The sequence below is a fragment of the Gadus chalcogrammus genome, chromosome 23 (genome assembly GCF_026213295.1).
Source record: "Gadus chalcogrammus isolate NIFS_2021 chromosome 23, NIFS_Gcha_1.0, whole genome shotgun sequence".
NCBI lineage: Eukaryota > Metazoa > Chordata > Actinopteri > Gadiformes > Gadidae > Gadus > Gadus chalcogrammus.
The window spans coordinates 18,212,327-18,237,326 of record NC_079434.1 but is presented as its reverse complement, the minus strand read 5'-3'; the positions used below and the strand labels follow the sequence as shown (position 1 = coordinate 18,237,326).

General features: G+C 47.8%; 1 protein-coding gene across 1 annotated transcript in view; it reads right to left on the bottom strand.

Moving 5' to 3' along the window:
- The window catches only part of LOC130377017 (piezo-type mechanosensitive ion channel component 2-like), a 108,037-nt gene extending 85,760 nt beyond the window's left edge, over nucleotides 1–22,277 (bottom strand). Inside the window, exons 1-27 of the mRNA XM_056583959.1 lie at nucleotides 21,223–22,277; nucleotides 20,874–20,969; nucleotides 19,015–19,140; nucleotides 18,516–18,558; nucleotides 17,142–17,250; nucleotides 15,078–15,137; nucleotides 14,843–14,984; nucleotides 14,048–14,261; nucleotides 13,300–13,447; nucleotides 12,677–12,739; nucleotides 11,079–11,136; nucleotides 10,476–10,597; nucleotides 9,663–9,893; nucleotides 8,980–9,085; nucleotides 8,350–8,597; nucleotides 7,620–7,768; nucleotides 7,123–7,201; nucleotides 6,839–6,933; nucleotides 6,211–6,461; nucleotides 5,055–5,215; nucleotides 3,739–3,915; nucleotides 3,075–3,188; nucleotides 2,241–2,441; nucleotides 1,734–1,938; nucleotides 923–1,018; nucleotides 527–695; nucleotides 171–257 (exon numbers count right to left, since the gene is read on the bottom strand). Of these exons, the coding sequence (XP_056439934.1) occupies nucleotides 171–257; nucleotides 527–695; nucleotides 923–1,018; nucleotides 1,734–1,938; nucleotides 2,241–2,441; nucleotides 3,075–3,188; nucleotides 3,739–3,915; nucleotides 5,055–5,215; nucleotides 6,211–6,461; nucleotides 6,839–6,933; nucleotides 7,123–7,201; nucleotides 7,620–7,768; nucleotides 8,350–8,597; nucleotides 8,980–9,085; nucleotides 9,663–9,893; nucleotides 10,476–10,597; nucleotides 11,079–11,136; nucleotides 12,677–12,739; nucleotides 13,300–13,447; nucleotides 14,048–14,261; nucleotides 14,843–14,984; nucleotides 15,078–15,137; nucleotides 17,142–17,250; nucleotides 18,516–18,558; nucleotides 19,015–19,140; nucleotides 20,874–20,969; nucleotides 21,223–21,274 (3,602 nt within the window). The 5' untranslated portion in view covers nucleotides 21,275–22,277. The remainder of the gene's footprint in view (nucleotides 1–170; nucleotides 258–526; nucleotides 696–922; nucleotides 1,019–1,733; nucleotides 1,939–2,240; nucleotides 2,442–3,074; nucleotides 3,189–3,738; nucleotides 3,916–5,054; nucleotides 5,216–6,210; nucleotides 6,462–6,838; nucleotides 6,934–7,122; nucleotides 7,202–7,619; nucleotides 7,769–8,349; nucleotides 8,598–8,979; nucleotides 9,086–9,662; nucleotides 9,894–10,475; nucleotides 10,598–11,078; nucleotides 11,137–12,676; nucleotides 12,740–13,299; nucleotides 13,448–14,047; nucleotides 14,262–14,842; nucleotides 14,985–15,077; nucleotides 15,138–17,141; nucleotides 17,251–18,515; nucleotides 18,559–19,014; nucleotides 19,141–20,873; nucleotides 20,970–21,222) is intronic.
- Nucleotides 22,278–25,000: the final 2,723 nt, after the last annotated feature.

The following is a 25,000-nucleotide window of genomic DNA, read 5'->3' as shown; positions in this document are numbered from 1 at the left end:
CACATTAAAAATACTGATCCTGCCAAATAGTAAACACATTAACATACACTGATGCAAAAAATGTACTTCAAAAACTGACTTAAATATGCATTTAATAATTCATTTGTGAGCAAATGAACCAGAGGGTGACGACAGAAGATGAGTGAACTCAATGGACTCATAATACTAACCTGGTGGTCCCAGTAATGAAGATGATGGTGAGAACAAACCAAAACAAATAGCTGAACATGATAACCTTCATCATGTCTAAATAGGACCTATTGGAATGAAAACACCACACACACACACACAAATATGTAAACAAATAACATATTTATATATACCCAAACAATATAAAGGGCGGTTAGGGGTGGGTTTATATCTACAGGATATAAAATTAGGGGTGGAATTATACCAACAGGATATAAGGTTGGGGGCAGGTTTATACCTACATGAAATAAAGATGGGGGCGGGTTTATACCTCCATGATATATAGTTTGGGGCGGGTTTATCCCTGCAGAATATGAAGTTGGGGGCGGGTTTATACCTGCAGAATATAAAGTTTGGGGCGTGGCTGTATCTGAGAAGACTGATTGGATCAGAGGCCTGCTGGTCCTGCTCCCTGTTGTCTCCTGCCAGGACCTGATAGGTCGTCTGCGCCTCCTCCTCAAACACCAGCAGCTGAATACTGGCCCCGAGAAGCAGCAGGAAGTCATCTGCAGCAGACAGGAAGTACCAAAGTTAGGTGTACAAATACCCAAAATTACGAGGGCTAAAACAAACATTGATAGACCGATGAAAATACTGAGTATAATATAGAGAATAATAATATAAATATAGGGAATACAGGAACAATAAATATCAGTCATGGACTGATGACAAATACACACCAGAAACACTAGGACTATGGCAGTAGTATAAATGTGAAGAAGAGGGTGTTTACAGAGGATGAAGAGGGCGTCCGGAGGGCTCAGGTAGTCGGGCAGGTAGAGCCACTTGACCACGTTGGAGTCCGTGTCCGAGGACCTCCAGGGGTACTCTGCACAAAAGACCCCGTCGTTAGGCTGCTCTGTGTACGCATGCATGGGTCTGTAGGTGGGTAGGGTGAAGGGTTGAATGCAGGGAGGCAGGTAGATATGAGGGCATGAATGTATGAATGAATGCAAGTAGGTAGGTATGTAGGTGGGTATGTATGTATGTATGTTTGAATGTAGTGAGGTGGTACGTATGTATGTATGAATGAATGAATGAATGAATGAATGAATGAATGAATGAATGAATGACGGTAGGTTGGTATGTAGGTGGGTACATATGTATGTATGAATGAATGAATGAATGTAGGTAGGTTGGTTGGTATGTAGGTGGGTACATATGTATGTATGTATGAATGAATGAATGAATGTAGGTAGGTTGGTTGGTATGTAGGTGGGTACATATGTATGTATGTATGAATGAATGAATGAATGTAGGTAGGTTGTTTATGTATGACTAAAGGAATGCATGCATGATTGTATGCAGGTAGGTCGTTATGAATGAATGAATGTGTGCAGGGAGGAATGCATAAATCAATGAATGTATGGATGAATGCATGCACATGCAAGTGTATGAACGGATATGCATGTGTATGCTTGTGTGCGTGAGTGCGTGCGTGTGTGTGTGTGTTTGTGTGTGTGCGCTTGCGTTTGTGCGTGCGAGTGTGCGTGCGTGCGTGCGTGCGTGCGTGCGTGCGTGCGTACGTGCATGTGTGTGTGTACCTTTGCATGCTGCAGGGGGAAACCCGATGCACAGCAGGTACTGGAAGCACAGCAACCCTGACAGGTAGTAGCAATACTTTTTCCATATAAGGGCAATCTGCTTCCTGCTGCGTCTTGATAGGATGGTGATGAGGCCGAGGGCGTGGCCAACTGCAAACAGGTCCATGCGCTGACCAATGACGTTCACGGCCAGCAGGAAACAGGTCTGAGTGTGGAAGATATTACAAATATATTCATACCCAATATTCAAAAAGTTAGTTAATAATGCCTAATATTTTAAGAAATGTTTAGCAAATATGTAAAAAGTTATTGATACCTAATATTTAGAAATGTATTGATACATAACAATTAGAAATGTGTTTATGAATAACATCAAAAGGTATGTAGGTAGGTTTCAATACATAATATATTTTTTCTTTTTATACATAACATTAAAATATATATTTAGATACTCATTTTTCATATTAAAAAAGATAGTCATACATTATATTTAAATTGTGTGCTTACCTCAAGGCCAAACTTGTAGAAGAAATAATTGGCAAAGTATTTCATACAGTTGAGTAAGCCGTCGTCAAGGTGTTGCCGTGTGATGTCATGAAACAGGGTCCGGGTGGGGTGGGGGGGCACGTTGCTACGGAGACGGTATAACTCCTGATGTCTGTAGATGGTGACCTCAAAGGCTAGCAGCGCCAACATCACCATGTTGTACTGTGGATACAGGATAGCATTATGCTAACATCACCATGTTGTACTGTGGATACAGGATAGCATTATGCTAACATCACCATGTTGTACTGCGGATACAGGATAGCATTATGCTAACATCACCATGTTGTACTGTGGATACAGGATAGCATTATGCTAACATCACCATGTTTTACTGTGGATACAGGATAGCATTATGCTAACATCACCATGTTGTACTGTGGATACAGGATAGCATTATGCTAACATCACCATGTTGTACTGTGGATACAGGATAGCATTATGCTAACATCACCATGTTGTACTGTGGATACAGGATAGCATTATGCTAACATCACCATGTTTTACTGTGGATACAGGATAGCATTATGCTAACATCACCATGTTGTACTGTGGATACAGGATAGCATTATGCTAACATCACCATGTTTTATTGAGGATACAGGATAGCATTATGCTAACATCACATGTTGTTCTGTGGACTGTGTGTGTGTGTGTGTGTGTGTGTGTGTGTGTGTGTGTGTGTGTGTGTGTGTGTGTGTGTGTGTGTGTGTGTGTGTGTGTGTGTGTGTGTGTGTGTGTGTGTGTGTGTGTGTGTGTGTGTGTGTTTGGGTGCTTGGGTGTTTGTGTGTTTACCCTAAGATAGTCCAGTAGTTTTCCGTCCGTCTTGCGTAGCCCCACCCACTGGGCGGGGTCAACAGGAGCAGCATAAAGCAGAGATGATGACAGGTCTGCTGTCACGTTTGATGACTATAGACGGACAGAGAGACAGACAGTTAGGCTGTGCATACTGCTGAGGGGGGAGACAGGTGAGAGTGAGGGGGGAGACAGGTGAGGGGGAGACAGGTGAGGATGGAGACAGGTGAGGGGCGAGACAGGTGAGAGTGAGGGGGAGACAGGTGAGTGGGGAGACAGGTGAGGGGGAGACAGGTGAGGATGGAGACAGGTGAGAGTGAGGGGGGAGACAGGTGAGGGGGAGACAGGTGAGGGGGAGACAGGTGAGGGGGAGACAGGTGAGGGGGTAGACAGGTGAGAGTGAGGGGGAGACAGGTGAGTGGGGAGACAGGTGAGGGGGAGACAGGTGAGGGGGAGACAGGTGAGAGTGAGGGGGAGACAGGTGAGTGGGGAGATAGGTGACGGGGAGACAGGTGAGAGTGAGGGGGGAGACAGGTGAGAGTGAGGGGGAGACAGGTAGGGGGGAGACAGGTGGGGGGGAGACAGGTGAGGGTGAGACAGGTGAGGGGGGAGACAGGTGAGAGTGAGGGTACCAGTGGGGTCCTCTGTCGTGCTAAAGCCTCACCACCGTGCAGTTGGAGGAGTAGGTGAAGGGCTGGATGGCGTTGAGCTGGTAGAGCATCTTGCTGACGGCGATGACGCAGGTCCACACAGTACACACGCTGGAGGCCAGGGGGCGCCAGACCCTGCAGGGCAAGGCCACCGCCCAGCTCACCACGAACACCAGGTTGAACAGACACACCTGCGGGGGGCGGCGAGAGACGGGGCAAGATGTACCGCCGCCACGACACGAGGGGCTCTACCACCACCACACATGTAGACCAGAAGAAGGACTACCACTACATAACACGTAAACTAGGAGAAGTACTACCACTACATAACACGTAAACTAGGAGAAGAGAAGTACTACCACTACATAACATGTAAACTAGAAGAAGTACTACCACTACATAACATGTAAACTAGTAGAAGTACTACCACTAGATAACATGTAAACTAGAAGAAGTTTAGAAGTTTAAAGTAGGAGCTATATCACTACACAACATTTATCTAGGAGATCTATCACGACACAACATTAAAAGTAGGAGATCTATCAGTACACAACATGTAACCAGCAGAACAAAAGTCCTACCTCTAGTCCTATCTTAGATTTAAGTTAGGAGCGTGCCACCACGCACACAACCCGGCGGCCTGTACCTCTTTAACTGAGACCCAGAGGATGTAGGCCTGTACCTCTTTAACTGAGACCCAGAGGATGTAGGCCTGTACCTCTTTAACTGAGACCCAGAGGATGTAGGCCTGTGCCTCTTTAACTGAGACCCAGATGATGTAGGCCTGTACCTCTTTAACTGAGACCCAGAGGATGTAGGCCTGTACCTCTTTAACTGAGACCCAGAGGATGTAGGCCCGTACCTCTTTAACCGAGACCCAGAGGATGTAGGCCCGTACCTCTTTAACTGAGACCCAGAGGATGTAGGCCCGTACCTCTTTAACCGAGACCCAGAGGATGTAGGCCCGTACCTCTTTAACTGAGACCCAGATGATGTAGGCCCGTACCTCTTTAACTGAGACCCAGAGGATGTAGGCCTGTACCTCTTTAACTGAGACCCAGAGGATGTAGGCCTGTACCTCTTTAACTGAGACCCAGAGGATGTAGGCCTGTACCTCTTTAACTGAGACCCAGAGGATGTAGGCCTGTACCTCTTTAACCGAGACCCAGATGATGTAGGCCCGTACCTCTTTAACTGAGACCCAGATGATGTAGGCCCGTACCTCTTTAACTGAGACAGAGATGATGTAGGCCTGTACCTCTTTAACCGAGACCCAGAGGATGTAGGCCCGTACCTCTTTAACTGAGACCCAGAGGATGTAGGCCCGTACCTCTTTAACTGAGACCCAGATGATGTAGGCAGACACGATCTTGATGATGTGCAGTTCCAGGAGCCACCACAGGAGGTGCTGCATCTTCTGGAGGGAGAGCAGCAGGCGCAGGAAGAGCTCCGTCAGACGCTCCACCACCAGGCGCCAGTGAGACCGGAACCCTGGGGGGGGGGGGGGGGGGGGGGATAGAGGGTTGGAAGTAAGGTTAGAATAGGGTAAGGGGATTAGGGGTGGTTTTAGGGTTACGGTTGACGTAAGGGATAAGGTCAGGATTGGGATAGGGGGTTAGGGGACCGGGGATAGGGGGTTAGGTATAAGGGTTAAGGTTAGACTTAGCGACTAGGTTAGGCTGCCCAAACGTCCTCTTTTCCCCGGACATGTCCACTTTTTACGTCCGGGGCGTCCGGGGCGTCCGGGGGGGGTTTTATTAATTGATGATAATGTCCGGTTTTCGGACATTATCTCGTCGCATATTTGTTTTTGCCTCGTCGCATATTTGTGTTTCTGGGTCTTTCACATAACCTACTAGTTATTACCATTGTATATGTCTATGGTTATTACGGCCTTCCAAGTTCTGTAAATGGTATCTCCCTTACGTTCCACCTTCTTGCGCGAGATGACTGTAGAGAGAGTCTGTCATTGGGCGACCGATCTCAGGGTTGCCAGAGCCACGATAATTATCCTCCAAATACGACCATTTTGAGCCTTTGGTACGTTACTTTGCCATTTCCAATCTGGGCAACATTGAGCACCTTGCCGCTTCCACTCTGTTTACAACAGCACATTACCTCTGCAGCCATGCCTAAACGTAAATGTAAGTTCACGGACGAACTAAAGAAAAAATACCCATGTTTTCGCCCCCCCCCCGCGACGAAGTGTCCTCTTTTTCACAAACTCAAATCTGGTCACCCTAGACTAGGTTAACAGTCAAAATGTGTGCACAGAAGAGCAAACTTAATTCGCCCGAAGAAGACCCAATAGGGTCGAAACATTGCTGTAAAATCTTTATGAATACATTTATATGGGAGCTTAAGCAGTGGGAAATTACATTTCTTTCACTCAGAAGAACAAACTCTCCTCATGTTTACATTAGGAGGAACAAACGTTGAAGAACGAACCATGTGTTTATAATCAGCACATCAGTCCTCATGAATACCTCTGATCTGTTCAGACGGGGTTTCCCTTCCCCACACGCAGGGGTATTCCCGCTTATCCTCCTCCTCCTCCAGCCAGGTATCTCCATCCCTCCACTGCTCGTCCTGCCACTTCCTGTCGTCCTCCGGCCACTTCCTGTCGTCCTCCTGCCACTTCCTGTCATCGTCCGGCCACTTCCTGTCATCCTCCAAGGAGAAAGGGAGCGATGGAACGAAGGCCAAGTCCTCAAGGCTCCCGTCCGAGTGAACGAGCCTGGAGAGACAAGGAGGAGACAAGGGGACGGTAAGGAGACGGTAAGGAGACGATAAGGAGAGACAAGGAGACGATAAGGAGACGATAAGGAGACGATAAGGAGACGATAGACTCAGAGACAGACAGAGAGATAGAGTGACATGCTCAAATACTCAATCACTTCTTGAATATAAAGTGCATTATAAATAAAATGTATTATTATTATTATTATTATTATTAAATACACAGACTCACACACAGAAAGACGGTCAGACAGACTCCCTCACACACACAGACACACACACACACTCACAGACAGATATTCAAAATAACAGCAACGTTTCGACCCTATTGGGTCTTCTTCAGGCAAATGAAATTTGTGAGAGAGAGACAGGTACCTTGTGATGGTGCTGTTGTGTGTGTTCACCACAGTCTTGAGGTCTGTCAGTTGGAGGAACGGCTGGTGGAAGTAATGGAGGTGAAGAACACACACCTACACACACAGAAACAAACATGTCTGGTTCAAACCTGCACGTGTGTGTGCGTGTGTGTGTGTGTGTGTGTGTTTGGTGTGTATGTGTGTGTGTGTGTGTGTGTGTGTGTGTGTGTGTGTGTGTGTGTGTGTGTGTGTGTGTGTGTGTGTGTGTGTGTGTGTGTGTGTGTGTGTGTGTGTGTGTTTCACCAGCAGGAAGGCAGTAGGGATGAAGATCCTGGTGAACAGGACTGGAACAGAAAACTTTTCTAAACCGATGTCTTCTAACCTGCAGAGAGAGAGACACACACACACACACACACACACCACACACACACACACACACACCCACACACACACACACACACACCACACACACACACACACACACACACAACACACACACACACACACAAACAGGTGTTACAGGTGTAGTAGTATTACTGGATGGTTGAGCCACAGGGGTTATAGTGTGTATTGCAGCTGTGTGGTATTGTTTAATACAGGTGTGTGTCACAGGCGTCTAGCACTGATGTGTATTACAGTGGTTCAGCATTGTGTATTACAGGTGTTTATAACAGGTGTGTACTACAGATGTGTAGCCGTGTGTATTACAGGTGTGTAGTCGGGTGTACATGCTGCAGTGTCTATTACAGGTGTGTCGTCGGGTGTACATGCTGCAGTGTGTGTTCCAGGTGGAGCACTACCGTAGGGTGGAGAGGCCGGTGTAGTAGGTCCAGGTGGTGACGGAGCTGGGGAACTGGAAGGTGTAGATGAGGATCAGGACAAGCATGGAGTAGCCGACCACGGCCACCCAGAACCAGCGGAGCCATGCCCGCCAGCACTCGTAGTTCAGCTGCAACACACAGAGGGGCAGTGGGTCAGCACTACCAAGCATGGCCACCAGGGGAGGAGGTGGTGCTGGTGCTGGGGGAGCAGATTTATTACTAGAGTTTTTCCGATACCAGTATCGGAAGTTCCTCCGATACTGCCTAAAATGCAGTATGGGGTATTAGAGGAGTAAATGTGCCAATCCGATACCATCACGTGAGATCACAAGCAAGCGGTCGTTATGCTGAGTTCGTTAACGGTCGGAGGTGGAAAGTCGGAATGGGAAACATGTCATCACCGACTTACGTACATTCAGACTGCCAAGTTGGAAAAACATGGATGCTCACGCTTAACTACAAGAATACATATGTCTTATTGTAATTATAGATTATAAATGTAAATCATCTAGTCCTGTCGACCCTAAGTTAACCGACTATACATTATTGTCATCGTAAGAGAAACCTTCGATAAGAACAAGTGCTATTCGTAGTTACAATGCTAATTGCTGTATCGGTATATACTCGGTATCGGCCGATACTCAAGTTCAGGCATCGGAATCGGTATTGGGAAGGAGAACAATGGCATGGGCACATCTCTAGCTATTACCTGGTAAAGAGCCACACAGCAGAGGAACAGCACCATGTAGATCACTTTGTAGACCACAATGGTCCCCTCGAAGCTCACGAAGAAGAACATGGTGCCGCAGACGTAGATCCAGTATTTAACGAACATCCGGGAAACCACGGCGACCAGCGACTCCATCTGCCCGGCTCCCTGGGCTCTGTTCAGGAACAAGATGTCCGCCTGGTGGGTGCCGCATTCCCTGTCGCCCTCTTGAGCCCTGCTGGCCTCATCTGTGGAGGGAACGCACTGGTTATAATGGGAACTGCCAAGTAACATACCACAGTCTGCCACTGGTTCTATAAATAACCAGTTATAAAACAGACAACAACTGGCAGCAAGCCAGTACAACCGCAGTCTGCTACTGGTCAAAGTGGGAGCTGCCCGGTCCAAACAAAGTCAGCTACTGGTTATAGAATGAGCTTCCCAGAACAACTACAGTCTCCTACTGGTTCTACAAAGTATAGCACAGTACAACCCCAGTCTTATACTGGTTATACTTTGAGCGGCCCAGTACAACCCCAGTCTTATACTGGTTAAACTGTGAGCGGCCCAGTACAACCCCAGTCTTATACTGGTGATACAGGGAGCTGACCAGAACAAACAGTGTTTTACCTGTGGTGCGTATGCTGACATCAGCTAGCTGTGCTTCTTTCTGTGCGTTAGCCTTCTCTGTTAGCGCCTGACGCAGGAGCAACCAGAAGGTCAACAGGCAGATTATCTGGAAGGAGAAAAAATGTCTTTATCCAACATAATCCTTCACCTGAACAAACCTCACAGACAGTACAATGTAATCACAGCTCTCCTTTAAACTAAGCACTGTGTCTACACAGGTCTGGTAGCGGTCATTGGGTTTGATGCTAACTTTACACGGGGCTAGTCATGGTCTTTTGATGCTAAACTTTGATGCTAGCTCCACACAGGGCTTGTAGTGGTCTTTTGATGATAACCTTGGATGCTAACTCTACACAGGGCTAGTTATGGTATCTTGATGCTAACCTTTGGTGCTAGATCCAGACAGGGCTAGTAATGGTCTTTTGGATGCTAACCTTAGATGCTAGCTTTACGCAGAGGTATTAATGGTCTTTTGAAGCTAATCTTTGATGCAAGCTCTACACAGGGTTAGTTTTAATATAGGCTGATGCTAACCTTTGATGTTAGCTCCGCACAGGGCTAGTAATGGTCTTTTGATGCTAACCCTTGATGCTAGCTCTACACAGTGGCTAGCAGTGGTCTTTTGGTGCTAACCTTTGATGCTAGCTCCGCACAGGGCTAGTAAGGGGTATTTTGAGGCTAACCTTTGAAGCTAGTTCCACACAGGGCACGTCCTTCTTGAGGAAGAGGCCGGGCACGGCGTCGACGGCCGCGAAGCAGGAAATGTACTGGAGGATCAGCAACAGGTTGCCGTAGGCGACCAGCCACGCCGATGACATCATGGTGTAGCGCCGCCGCTCTCGTAGCATCCAGAGAGCGCAGGACCACAGCAGCAGGACACAGGTGAACCACGACACGTAGGTGATGGACCACGCCTACAACACACAGACAGGTGGTTATAGACCACGCCTACAACACACAGACAGGTGGTTATAGACCACGCCTACAACACAGACAGGTGGTTATAGACCACGCCTACAACACACAGACAGGTAGTTATAGACCACGCCCACACTACACAGACAGGTAGGTTATAGACCACGCCTACAACACACAGACAGGTAGTTATAGACCACGCCTACAACACAAAGACAGGTGAGTTATAGACCACGCCTAGAACAGACAGACAGGTGAGTTACAGAAAGTGTGTGTGTGTGTGTGTGTGTGGGTGTGCAGGGGCGGCCTTCCCTACAGGCGGGTCAGGCGGCCGCCTAGAGCGCCATCTAGAGGGGGAGCGCAAAATATAAAATGCGCCCGAAAAAATAAATAAATAATTACTTATTGGCCACGTCTCCCCGTCAACAATCGCCCCCCCCCCCCCCCCCCCCCCCCCCCCCGTCAACAATCGCTTCATACCACCCCCCCCCCCCCCCCCCCCCCGCCTAGAGCGCCAAATGTGCTGGGGCCGCCCCTGTGGGTGTGGGTGTGGGTGTGTGGGTGTGAGTGTGTGTGGTCACCATCATAGCGATCAGGGCGCAGATGTAACTCTGTTTCAACAGGAAGTTGAACGCTGTCGATGCCGGGCTGACTTCCTGTTCAAGCTCCCATCCAATCACGTCGTCCTCTTGGATACACGTGTCTGAAAACAACATACCCGCACCACACACACCGACCCACACACACGCAAAACACACACCAGCCAAACACACACACATTAGGGTTAGCCCCCTACTCTAGTGATGAGGTAGTCTGGCTATTGCCAGACCAAGCCAATCGTAGAATGCACGTTGGTCTGGGGAAGCTGCCCTCATTTCCTTCAGCACAAGAGGCGCGATCAACGGGCCTAGTTCAACTGACTCTGTAAGTGTTAGGCTGCTTGCCGTCGCTTCCCTGTCGTCATTGTGTTGAACCAGGATATAGCACGCCAAGGGGAAAAGCGAACTCGGTGATTGGCTCCCGCAAAAACGTATCGGAAGCAGAAAGAAATGTATTGCTCTTCTCCAGACACTTGTGCGGGGCGCACTCAAATCGCCGGCAGAATGGGCGGGGCTATCCAGGCTAGGGATGAGGTTATCTCTTTAGCTGTAGCGTTTAACACACTGATCTGGACGGTAACCAACCTGATTGGCTGAGGGAGTAGTGGGGAGAGGTGAAGAGGTCCAACTCCAGATCGGCATTCTGGAGAGGAAAGGTTGACACAAAGGCAGGTAGATGGTCAGCCAACAAAGCGGTCCCACCTTGATCTACAGCTGGAGGAGGAGGTTCTGCCCTGTTCCTCTATAGTGAGAGGAGGAGGTGCTAGCTATAGCAAGAGGTGATACCTCGTTCCGACGTAGTTAGAGAAGGAGGTGCTTGCTATAGGAGGGGGTGCTATCTGTAGCAGGAGTTGTTAGCAGGGTGGAAGGTGCTAGCTATAGGAGGGAGTGATACCTTTAGCAGGAGGTGCTAGTGGAGGTGGTTATGCTATCTGTAGCAGAAGGGAGGAGGAGGTGCTATATTAGGAGGTGCTGGTGAAGGAGGAGGTAATATTTGTACCAAGAGGTGCTGCTGAAGGAGGAGGTTCTATCTGTAGCAGGAGGTTCTACAGGAGGAGGTTCTACGGGAGGAGGTTCTATCTGTAGCAGGAGGTTCTACAGGAGGAGGTGCTGTCTGTAGCAGGAGGTTCTACAGGAGGAGGTTCTACAGGAGGAGGTTCAATCTGTAGCAGGAGGTTCTACAGGAGAAGGTTATACAGGAGGAGGTTCTACAGGAGGAGGTTCTACGGGAGGAGGTTCTACAGGAGGAGGTTCTAAGGGAGGAGGTTCTACGGGAGGAGGTTCTACGGGAGGAGGTTCTACGGGAGGAGGTTCTACGGGAGGAGGTTCTACAGGAGGAGGTTCTATCTGTTGCAGGAGGTGCTACGGGAGGAGGTTCTACGGGAGGAGGTTCTATCTGTAGCAGGAGGTTCTACAGCAGGAGGTTCTACGGGAGGAGGTTCTACAGCAGGAGGTTCTACAGGAGGAGGTTCTACAGGAGGAGGTTCTACAGGAGGAGGTTCTATCTGTAGCAGGAGGTTCTACAGGAGGAGGTTCTACAGGAGGAGGCTCTACAGGAGGAGGTTCTATCTGTAGCAGGAGGTGCTACGGGAGGAGGTTCTACAGGAGGAGGTTCTACAGGAGGAGGTTCTACAGGAGGAGGTTCTACAGGAGGAGGTTCTATCTGTAGCAGGAGGTGCTACGGGAGGAGGTTCTACGGGAGGAGGTTCTACGGGAGGAGGTTCTATCTGTAGCAGGAGGTTCTACAGGAGGAGGTTCTATCTGTAGCAGGAGGTTCTACGGGTGGAGGTTCTACAGGAGGAGGTTCTATCTGTAGCAGGAGGTTCTACGGGAGGAGGTTCTACAGGAGGAGGTTCTATCTGTAGCAGGAGGTTCTACAGCAGGAGGTTCTACGGGAGGAGGTTCTACAGGAGGAGGTTCTATCTGTAGCAGGAGGTTCTACGGGAGGAGGTTCTACAGGAGGAGGTTCTATCTGTAGCAGGAGGTTCTACAGGAGGAGGTTCTATCTGTAGCAGGAGGTTCTACAGGAGGAGGTTCTATCTGTAGCAGGAGGTTCTTACGTAGTGCGCGCTCCTCCACATCTCCCTCCTCCTCTCAGCGGGGAGGTGGGCAGGGGGGTGGGCAGGGGGGTGGGCAGGGGGGTGGGCAGGGGGGTGCGAGGGGTCACTGGGTTCACGGTCCACCTTGTCATCGGTCCTGATTGGCGGAGTGGGGTCCTTACTCTCTTCTTCGTCCCCATTGGTCACCTGCACACAAATGGGGCGGGACAGATAAGCAGAGAGACACAACCTCATGAAGATAGAGGCCCTGAGACAGAGAGGTCCTGAGACAGGGAGAGCTCCTGAAAGAGATATCTTTATAGAGGTATAGAGAGGTACAGAGCTCCTTATCTAGATGGAAGTCCTCAATGACAGTCCTGATGGAGAGAGCCGTGTGTGTGTGTGTGTGTGTGTGTGTGTGTGTGTGTGTGTGTGTGTGTGTGTGTGTGTGTGTGTGTGTGTGTGTGTGTGTGTGTGTGTGTGTGTGTGTCTGTACCTTCACTCTGCAGATGGTAGCTATAGTGTAGAAGAGAGAGAGAGAGAGAGAGAGAGAGAGAGAGAGAGAGAGAGAGAGAGAGAGAGAGAGAGAGAGAGAGAGAGAGAGAGAGAGAGAGAGAGAGAGAACCTTCACTCTGCAGACGCTGGCTATAGTGTATTAGTGTGTAAGTGTTTGTTTGTTCTTTTTTTGTTATTGCGTGCGTGCGTGCGTGCGTGTGTGCGTGCGAGCGTGCGTGCGAGCGTGTGTGCTTGTGTGTGTGTGTGTGTACCTTGACTCTGCAGATGCTGGCCACAGTGTAGTACAGCAGCAGCAGCAGCAGGGGGTTGGTGTAGTGATACCAGCTGAGAGCACTGTTCACCCTCAGCCACCAGGGGGCGGCGCAGTCCACCGACACCAGGGACACCATGCCAAACACACTGCAGAGAACACACATAATAGATCAGGACATTCAACACACTGCAGAGAACACACATAATAGATCAGGACATTCAACACACTGCAGAGGTTGGAGCATGTGATACATTCAATATAATATTCTCCACACACTGTGGAGCATGTGAGAATGAGTGTGTGCGTTTATGAGCGTGGATGTGTGTGCACGTGTGAGCGTGCATGTGCGTGCGTGCACGAGTCCGCACTGTCCCCAGTACTCACTGAATGTCGATTGTCCAATCGCATTGCAAGACACAGCGATTTGATTGACAAACTTTTGTCCCGCCCCTTCATCACGCCCCCCCCCGCCTGCATGCAAGCCTTCCCAGAATCCTTTGCTCCACGCGAGCACACGTCCAGCCGAGTCCAATACAAAGGGAACGCGTTTGGTGGGGCCGGGACACAAGAGTGTGTGTGTGTGCGTGCACGTGTGTGTGTGTGTGTGCGTGCACGTGTGTGCGTATGTGTGTGCATGTGAGTGTGTATGTGCATGTGTGTGTGTGTGTGCACGCGTGCGTCCGTGCGTGCGTGTGCACGTGTGTGTGTGTGTGTGTGTGTGTGTGTGTGTGTGTGTGTGTGTGTACCTGGCGTAGGTGTCCTCGGGGGGCACGGCCTCCTGCACCGACTGCAGCTGGTAGCAGTAGACGAGCAGCAGGTGGCCGGCGGAGAACACGGAGGAGCAAACGCACACGCAGCTGAAGAGCAGCGGAGGCAGACCCCCCAGCACCGACCACACCGTGCACAGGGTCTGGAAACACAGCAGGTACACCCCCGAGGAGAGCGAGGGCAGCATGATGCCTGCACACACACACATTAAAGATACACACACACACACACGTTATAGATACACACACACACACATATTAAGATACACACACGCACGTTATAGATACACTCACACACACACGCGTTATAGATACACACATACACACACACACGTTATAGATACACAACCAGACACACATATTAAAGATACACACACACACACATTATAGATACACACACACACACACACACACACACACACACACACACATTAAGATACACCCAAGTACGTTATAGATACACACACACACACGTTATAGATACAAACACACAGAGCAAGACAGATTGGGTATTAGATGATAATTCATAGGGTTTCTAGGATACAGTCACTGTGGTTGCTAGGATACGGTCATTGCAGTGGCTAAGGTACCGTTAGTACGGTTGCTAAGATACAGTCAAGATGGATGCTAGGATCCCGTTTGCACAGTTGCTAGGATACCGTCAGAACAGTTGTTAGGCGACCGTTGCTATGGTTGCCAGGATACCGTCTGCACAGTGGCTAGGGTACCGTCAGTACGGTTGCTAGGATACTGTGAGAACAGTTGCTAGGATACCTGTGAGCCCCAGGAGGGTGGTGACCAGAATCTGTCCTCCAGTGTCCACGAAGTGACCAATCAGGTGTCTCCCTTTAGACAGCAGCCAGGACAGCTGCTCCCCCAGCCGGTCCAGCCTGCCCCGCTCCTCCTCCTCCTCCTCCTCCACCTCCTCCCCATCCTCCTCCTCCTCCTCCATCATCCCCCCGTCCTCCTGCGCCCGCACCACCTCCTCCTCCTCCTCCATCACTCCATCCTCTGGCAGCAGCACCTCCTCGCTCCTCTCCTCCCCCCTCCCCGCTCCCTGAAGGCAGCTCTGGAACAGACGGCAGACCGGGGTCAGTGTGATACCAGGTCAGTGGTCAGAGGTAGTTATGTCTGGGATGATCCACAACCAGGTCACAAACCCGGGCTAGGACCCTTCAAGGTAGACCGGGGTTGGTGTAGACGATGTTGTTGCTTAGAGGTAGTTATGTCTGGGGGTTTGGCATGATAAGACGCCTCGATATCACCCCCCCCTCCCTGCAGTGCAGTCTGAGAATCATATGGAAACGTGACCACACAACTCCGTAAACATGAAACCAAATTGAATAACTATCGCTCATATCTCCACAGAAATACTTGGATGAATGTGGAGTACTTGGATGAATGTGAATGTGTGTCCATTAAGATATTCACAGGAAACACATTGATCAACTATGTCTGCAGAGTCCCCCTGCATCTGTATGTGTTGGACATTCACACACGCACGTAAGCACGGCAAGACACACGCACCCCCACATGGGCATGCAAACAAACATGCACAAACACACAAACACACGCACACACACACACAACACACACACACACACACACACACACAACAAGCATGCACAAAAACAAGCACAAACACACACACACACGCACACAAACACTGACCAGCCACTGTATCCGCTGATCAGTGGATCAGCAGATGCAAGGGTTAGTTTGAGGGGTGGCTGTCCTGTTGACTTTCAGCATGCTAGAAGTTTTCGTCACCAAACGCTGAAGAGCTGATGTGAATCGAGGAAACGTAGTGCATCAGTTCAGAGAGGCGATGAGATGATCTGAATGTAATGCCCTCCCCTCACCACTAGGGCGCTGCCTGGCCGAGGTATTATCTATAACATCACGGCTTTATGATGACCTGCTTGACTTATCTTGTAGGATTGTGTTGAGATAGAGCGGGTCGTTGTTGCGTGTTGTTGAATATGCTAAGAGGTTCTTATTGGATTGGTCGCTGACTGATAAGCGTGTCAACACACTTTAATCAATACTAATATCAGTGTTCTCATTGGGCGGAGCTGAGCGACAGTCATTGGGTTAGGGCTAATAGATAGCTTATTGTGTTACACATAAGGAAGTTAGAGAGACTACATAATGAAGTTACCCGTCAAATGAGTCTAGGGAGACACAGAGAGGGAGATAGAGAGAGAGAGGGAGGGTGGCAGGGAGAGAGGAAGATAGAGAGAGAGAGGGAGGGCGATAGAGAAAGAGAGGGAGAGGGAGAGAGTGACGGAGAGAGAGACAGAGAGAGAGACAGAGAGGAAGAGGCAGATAGAGAGGGAGAGAGAGAGAGACAGAGCGACAGAGAGGAAGAGAGGAAGGGAGAGAGAGAGAGAGAGAGAGAGAGAAGAGAGAGAGGAGAGAGAGAGAGAGAGAGAGAGAGAGGCAGCGGGAGATAGCTAGAGAGGGTGGGAGAAAGAAGGAGAAAGAGACAGAGAAAAAAAGAGAAACGGACAGAGAGAGAGAGACGGAGAGGTCAAGAGAGATTTACATAGAGATGAAGAAAAAGTCGTATAAAAGTCTAAATAATTATTTGCTGAATATTTAACTTCATGAAATAGTTTGGGTTCATGAGTGCTTGCTTGTGTGTGCTCCTTGCATCTGTGTGTGTTTGTGTTACCTGGGTTTCGGTGCATGTGGGTTTTTGTTACCTTCGCGCGCGTGTGTGTGTGTATATGTGTGTGTGTGTGTGTGCAGGTGTGTGTGTGTGTGTGTGTGTGTGTGTGTGTGGTGTGTGTGTGTGTGTGTGTGTGTGTGTGTGTGTGTGTGCAGGTGTGTGTGTGCAGGTGTGTATGTGTGTGTGTGTGTGTGTGTGTGTGTGTGTGTGTGTGTGTGTGTGTGTGTGTGTGTGTGTGTGTGTGAGTGCAGGTGTGTGTGCGTGTGTGTGGTGCGTGCGTGCGTGCGTGCGTGCGTGCGTGCGGCGTGCGTGCGTGCGTGCGTGCGTGGGCGTGCGTGCGTGCGTGCGTGCGTGCGTGCGTGCGTGCGTGCGTGCGTGCGTGCGTGCGTGCGTGTGCACCTGTCTGTGCGGGCGGGACCAAAGGATCCATACAGTCAGTCCCACCAGGAAGACGACAACGTCTGGGAAAAAGATCCGGAGAACCGAACCGGGATCAGACCCAGACACACTGGAGGGGAGACAGGTAGAGAGACAGGTAGAGAGACAGACAAGGAGAGAGAGACAGGTAAATAGAGAGAGAGAGAGAGAGAGAGAGAGAGAGAGAGAGAGAGAGAGAGAGAGAGAGAGAGAGGAGAAGAGAGAGAGAGAGAGGTAGAGAGAGAGGTAGAGAGACAGGTAGAGAGACAGACAGGGAGAGAGAGACAAGTAGATAGAGAGGTAGAGTAAGAAAGAGAGAGAGACAGGTAGAGAGACAGGGAGAGACAGACAGGGAGAGAGAGACAGGTAGAGAGACAGAAAAGTAGAGAGAGACAGGTAGAGTGAGAGAGACAGAGAGAAAGAGAGACAGGTAGAGAGAGAGAGAGTAATCGTGATGAACATTAATGTAGGTTGTTTATTCAAACTATTAATTTACATTAGTATATTGTTTAGAATAAACTTAATTGATTAAAATAAAGTACTGCTGATTAGTATTAGTAAACACTATATTTATAGTATATATACTATAGCGTTTTTACATCGTAATACTATATATAATACATAGTAATCCTATAGTATTACTATGTATGTTATATAGTATGTAAGTGTTGGTGTTACCATAGATGTAGTAATACTACCACTCGTTGTAATGCTATATAACATTCACAGTAATACTATAGAACAAAATAATTCTGGACTGTTTGTGTTTCTCACATGTCAGAACCTGTCCAATTGAGGCGTTCCTGTGTGTGTGTGTGTGTGTGTGTGTGTGTGTGTGTGTGTGTGTGTGTGTGTGTGTGTGTGTGTGTGTGTGTGTGTGTGTGTGTGTGGTGTGTGTGTGTGTGTGTGTGTGTGTGTGTTGTGTGGTGGTGGGGGGGGGGGCGGAAAACAGCGGATGACTCGTCTGAATTCCAGGCATTATAAAACGTTGCAGCTGTTGAAAGCCTGATGTGTGTACAAACACAGACACGTGTATGTGTGTGTGTGTGTGTGTGTGTGTGTGTGTGTGTGTGTGTGTGTGTGTGTGTGTGTGTGTGTGTGTGTGTGTGTGTGTGTGTGTGTGTGTGTGTGTGTGTGGTGTGTGTGTGTGTGTGTGTGTGTGTGTGTGTGTGTGTGTACGTGTACGTGTTTGTGTGCATGCCTATGTGGAGGTGCGAGTGTCTTGGCATGCTTGTGTGTGTGTGTGTGTGTGTGTGGTGTGTGTGTGTGTGTGTGTGTGTGTGTGTGTGTGTGTGTGTGTGTGTGTGTGTGTGTGTGTGTGTGTGTGTGTGTGTGTGTGTGTGTGCATAACCGTACCTTTCCAGACCGAGCTGGCGCAGAGATCTCTCCCATGAAGAACCTGAGACAATGAGGATGAACAGCAAAAACAACATCAACACACTGGACGTACATAGGCAAGGCAGGCAGGTAGTGAGACAGACAGACAGACAGACAGACAGACAGACAGACAGACAGACAGACAGACAGACAGACAGACAGACAGACAGACAGACAGACAGACAGACAGACAGACAGACGGACGGATGGACAGAAAGAGAGACAGACAGACAGACAGACAGACAGACAGACAGACAGACACAGACAGACAGACAGACAGACAGACAGACAGACAGACAGACAGACAGACAGACAGACAGACAGACAGACAGACAGACAGACAGACAGAGAGTCAGGCAGTCAGGGAGGCGGACAGACAAGTAGACAGGCAGGCAGGTAGACAGGCCAGCAGGAAGACAGGCAGGAAGACAGACAAACAGGCAGGCAGTTAGACAGTGAGGGAGGCAGGCAGACTTACAGTTGTAGCCAGGCTGCAGGTGTCCTGAGGTCAGCAGTGTAGAGAGCGTCACCTGGAAGCAGATCTGCATGCAGACGAAGAGCAGACTGAGGCCGCAGACGGCCTTCACCACGCGCCCCGCATGCCCTAGGAAACACACACACACACACACACACCCTACGTTACCGAGGAAACACACACACACACACACCCAGCATTACCTAGGAAACACACACACACACCTTACGTTACCTAGGAATCACACACCCTACATTACCGAGGAAACACACATACACCCTGCGTTACCTAGGAATCAAACACCCTGCGTTACCGAGGAAACCCACACACACCCTGTGTTACCTAGGAAACACACACACCCTGTGTTACCTAGGAAACACACACACCCTGCGTTACCTAGGAAACACACAAACCCTGCGTTACCTAGGAAACACACACACCCTGCGTTACCTAGGAAACACACACACCCTACGTTACCTAGGAAACACACACACCCTACGTTACCTAGGAAACACACAGACATCCTACGTTACCGAGGAAACACACACACCCTGCGTTACCGAGGAAACACACACACCCTACGTTACCTAGGAAACACACAGACATCCTACGTTACCGAGGAAACACACACACAGCCTGCGTTACCTAGGAAACACACACCCTAGTTGAAGGCCTGCATTACCTGTGTTTGTAAAAGGTACAATACTTTTTTTACATTATTTTCCGTTTGTTTGATTAATGATGGAACATGAATAATAGTGAATCATATTTTTGCTTGTTAATGCAAGCATATGTTGTTTGGTATATAAATATTGTATCTGAGAGCAGAGTATAAAACAACTGCAATATGCAATACTTTGAGCCTTTGTTTTGGAATTTCAGTGTTGACTCATGTTCTAAATAAATCAGTTGGAGGATTATGAGGATAAACATTGTTTTTGCTGAAAGATGAACCAAGTTACACACACACACACACACACACACACACACACACACACACACACACACACACACACACACACACACACACACACACACACACTAACACAAAGGATTTGAAAGGAGAAGAGAGGAGAGGAAAGGAGAGAGGAGAGGAAAGAGGAGAGGAGAGGTCAGAGGATAGAAGAGAGGGAAGTAGGGAGGTGAGACGAGAGGAAAGAGGAGAGGACAGAAGGAGAGGAGCGGAGAAGAGGAGAGGAGAGAAGTAGGGGGAAGAAGAGAGGAGAGGAGAGGAGTACAGAGGGAAGGAGAAGGGCGAGGATACAAGGAGATGGTGGAGCCTCTTCTCTTATTTCCTGTTGTACTCCCGCGCCCTCTTGGCGGCAGGATGTGGCCTGCGTCACTGCGTCCCTGTGCCCTCTTCAGGGCAGGATGTGAGGTGGGATGTCATTGTCTTCCTGAGGGGCCTGGTCCCCGTTCAGTGTGTGTCCCGGGGACTGACCCTATATGCCTGCAGTGTTCTCTCACACACTCGGCCCGTTAGGCTCACCGCTGGGATTCACTCTGCCTGCGTTGATTAAGTCTCCGTCGACCAGTTCTATTGTACTGATCAGAGCGGCTGAACATTCAAGAGTTGTAAAGACAGCAGGGAAGAGCACGATAATACTAAGTAGTGTTCGTGGAAATGAGGTGTACCTTTGTATATATAATATATCGTTGTAATGAGGTAGATCTTTATAGATATAATATATAATGTAATGAGGTATATCTTAATATATAATAGTTAGTAGTAGTAATGAGTGATAATGAGGTGTATGTTCTTTGGCCGCCAGGCCGGACTCTGGCAGCAGGGGTATAGTGGTGGTAATGAGGTGTATCTGTATGCATAATGTAAAGTGATAATGAGTGATAATGAGGTGTACCTTCTTTAGGCGCCGGGCCGGACTCTGGCAGCAGTGGCAGCAGCAGGAGGAGGACCAGATACACCAGAGAGAAACAGTTGTACCGCAGGACACACGCTGGGGAGAGACAAGAATCACTGATCACCAAACACACGCTGGGGAGAGACAAGAACATATCACTTTATCATATATCTTATCACCAGGTGACTAATCAGAACACACACTGGGGAGAGACAAGAATCACACATCACCAAACACACGTTTGGTGAGACAAGGAGAGAATCACTGATCACCAGTTAACTAATCCAGCAGTGGTAGCAATGTCACATAGTTATAGTATAGATAACTAAGTGTAACAACTTTGACCTACCGGCCGTCAGACAGACGGGCAGCAGCAGGCGGTAAACCAGCCCTGAAACCATCGTCAAGCTGGTCTTCACTTTCACTGGATCCTCTTCATCATCTTCACTTCTACGGGATCCTCTTCATCATCTTCACTTGATAATCTTCATCGTCTTCATTTAAACTTTCTTCATCCTCTTCCCTTAACCATCTCCTTCGCCCTCTCCTGCTTTGTGTTCTAGGCTCTGAGGACCAACTCCATCTCGGAGTGAACCTTTCTTACTATTTGAATTCTTGAATTCAATTCTTAGACTCTACTCTTTAATTAGAGAGTATTAAACCAGACTTTTATTCTGATAGTCAAACGGACTATTAGGATAACATTAAAACAGATTGTTCAAGTTTAAAATTAAATTATTCAACCAGACCGTTATATTATTAAACCGGACTATTGTGAAAATATATTAGGCTATAACAGATTATTCAAGTTTTAACCGGGATGGTCCTGATATTCAACCAGATAATTATAATATTGACCTGGACTATTGTGACATTAAAACCGCCTTTTAAGGATTAAACAAGACTATTATGGTTATTTTACAGCAGACAATTACAAGTATAAAACCAGACTACGATATTGATGTTCAACCAAACTTTTCAATATAAAACGAGACCATTAAGATAATATTAAACGAGATGGTTTCTGAGGTAAAGGTCCAGTTAATTCAGCATTTGCTGTTAAACTACTTGGAAGTAAAGTACTTTAAATAAACGCATACACAGATATAAACACATGCGTGTGCGTGAGTCCTAGAGCGACTCGAGTCCTAAGCGCGTCCAGATGTGAACTCGCGACGTGTCTCCTGAGCGTCCAGAGAATCTCACCCTGAACCACACTGGACCAAGACTAACCCCCCGACGCTCTCCTAAGACCACCCGTCTCAACTTCGGTTCTGGATCTGAAGCGTAGGCTCTTCTTCTTAATCTTTCTGTTGTTATCTCAAACTTTTCCCGTCTTCTTTTGCTTCTTCTTCTTCTTCTTCTTCCTCTTCTTCTCTCTGTTTTTCTCGCTCTTTTCTCGGATCGACTCCTAGCAGAAGTCCTGCGCTCGCCCCCGCCTCCCGCCCCCCGCCCCCCGCTGGGGCGAGCCGCGGCCCCTCCTCCTGTTGGGGGCGAGCCGCGGCCCCGCCCCGCTGCTCGCTGACTGACAGCATCCTAGGTCAATCAGCGGGCTGCAGATGTTTGGAACTCAGCCAATCAGCGGGCTGCAGATGTTTGGCACTCGGCCAGACTCCACCAACGTCTTGACGTCACGTCCACGTCTCAGAGGAAGCCAGCGAGACCACAGACACACACAAACGCAGACACGTAAGCGCACGCCCGCACGCACACACACAGACATAAACACGTAAGCGCACGCATGCGCACACACATGCACGCGTCTACCTGTCTGATAGGCAGACACAGTGGGGTCACTAGGCTCTTTTATTTGGGTTAAATCCCCTGATATTATTTAATTAGCCCCAAATATAATTGTTGGGTAATTTATTTATTTATTTATTTATTGGTATATTTGCTGGTAACTATGGAATGCATTATTTCAATTAAGTCAAGAAGTGATGAAATGATTATAGTCACTATTGGTAGTTGGTTATTTAGAAAGAAACATGGGGATTCCAGGGACATCTCAAAATAAAGTGGCCTGGTCCAGATAGTCCTTCTGGCAAGAGAATAAACAGTTTAAAAACATAACCAGACTGTTTACCACTTCAAGTGGTATCCTATCCCCAGTCAGATCCATATACATATATATATATATATATATATATATATATATATATATATATATAATATATATATATATATATATATATATACATATATATTATATATATATATATGTATATATATACAGTATATATATATATATTAGGGGTGTAACGGTACACGTATTTGTACCGAACCGTCACGGTTTCGGCGCATGTAGCCTAGGTCTATCTGCCTAAGCCCACGTTGAAATAATTTTGATGTTGAATGTTGATGGCGCAGTTGTTGAAATATTCGAATACTTCTCAGCGAATATCGAATAGTATTTTTGCCGGAAATGCACATCCCTAGCACACGCATTTGAAAAGCACCATCCGGGTGTTACTATCACTGTTGCTGTGGGAAAAAAAAAAAAGAGCTGTGCAAACCCAGCTCACGAAACTATTTCAACAACCCATGTCTGGGAATTCAGAAATGCAAATGCCATAACCAAGTTTATTGGTGTTTTCATTGCTGCTGATCTATGGCCATTCTCCGTTGTTGACAATCGAGCAGTTTTTTTAAATTTTCCCCTTAACTATGAACCGTACCGTACCCTACCGTACCCTACCGTGACTTAAGAACTGAGGTACGTACCGAACCGTGACTTTTGTGTTCCGTTACACCCCTAATATATATATATATGTAAGGTCCGTCTCACTTGCTTATTTTACTCTGAAATAACTTGAATGGAACTTTAGATGTTTGGGGCTAAGCAGCGCAGAAGTCAGGACTGTCAGGTAGCCATTTAAAGCTACAATAAATGGCATATTTTGTTTATTTAGGTTAAGCATAATGAAAAAAAAAGTCAACACATACACACCCACACATACACTGGCTCACACACACACACACGCACGCACAAGTGTGCCTACTCGTCTTTCTGCCTGCCCGCCTGGCCGGCTGTCTGCCGACATACCTAGGCTGCAGTAATAGTAATTGTATCAGGAGTTACTTACACTATTAATAGAAATACAGTGTTACTAGTAAAGTTATCGGGTGAGGCTTTAACTCGAACCCTAACCCTATCTAGAGGTACTAACAGAATATACAGTAGTACTAGTTATGATATATACTTAACTAGTAGTAGTAGTAGTTAAGTATAAGGGTTAGGGTTAAGTTATTATGCTCAAACTCTAACCCTACATTGAAGTACTAACACTATTCATAAAATAATAATAATATATATTGGTACTAGTTAATAAGTACTGAGGTTCAGCTCTAACTCTTACCCTACACAGAGGTGCGTAACACTAGTTCTACCAATAGAACAGCGGCGCCTGGTGCCCAGAGGGCGCTGTGACACGTTACAACAGCACCAACTGGCGTACAGGGGCCGCTATGACACGTTACAACAGCACCACCTGGCGTACAGGGGGCGCTATGACACGTTACAACAGCACCACCTGGCGTACAGGGGGCGCTATGACGGGTTACAACAGCTGCGCCTGGTGTCCAAACGGTGCTACGATACGTTACAACAGCAACGCTATGAGAAACAGCATAAAATAAGATAGTCCTTTAATAATCCTAGGCGCGCGCACACACACACATTGTCATACACGTATTTACAAAGATACATTATTTGGCAGTGCACTCTAATAGACAAATGGAGCACCTCTTCACATAAGATTCATACAATAAAAACTTGAACATCTAATAATATATATTATATCTGATAGCTAGCAATGAGTAACATTTCTAGACATGTTATGTTGTTAACATGTTTAATGATGTTGGAAAGAAGACAGGTCGTGTACGCATCATTTATTTTTGATTAAATATAAGTTAATACATTTTTAATGGTTAATAGAATCCAAGAAAAAACCAAATGAAAAAATCGGAAAACATTTTAAATAATTAAGAAATATTGGCTTGGTTAAACTCTAACCTTCCACTAGGGGGCATAGTTATACTGTAGCCGGACACTAGGGGCCGCAGTTAGTGGTTACGTTCTAACGAAACTTGGGGCGTGGTTACAATTTAACGTGACACTGGGG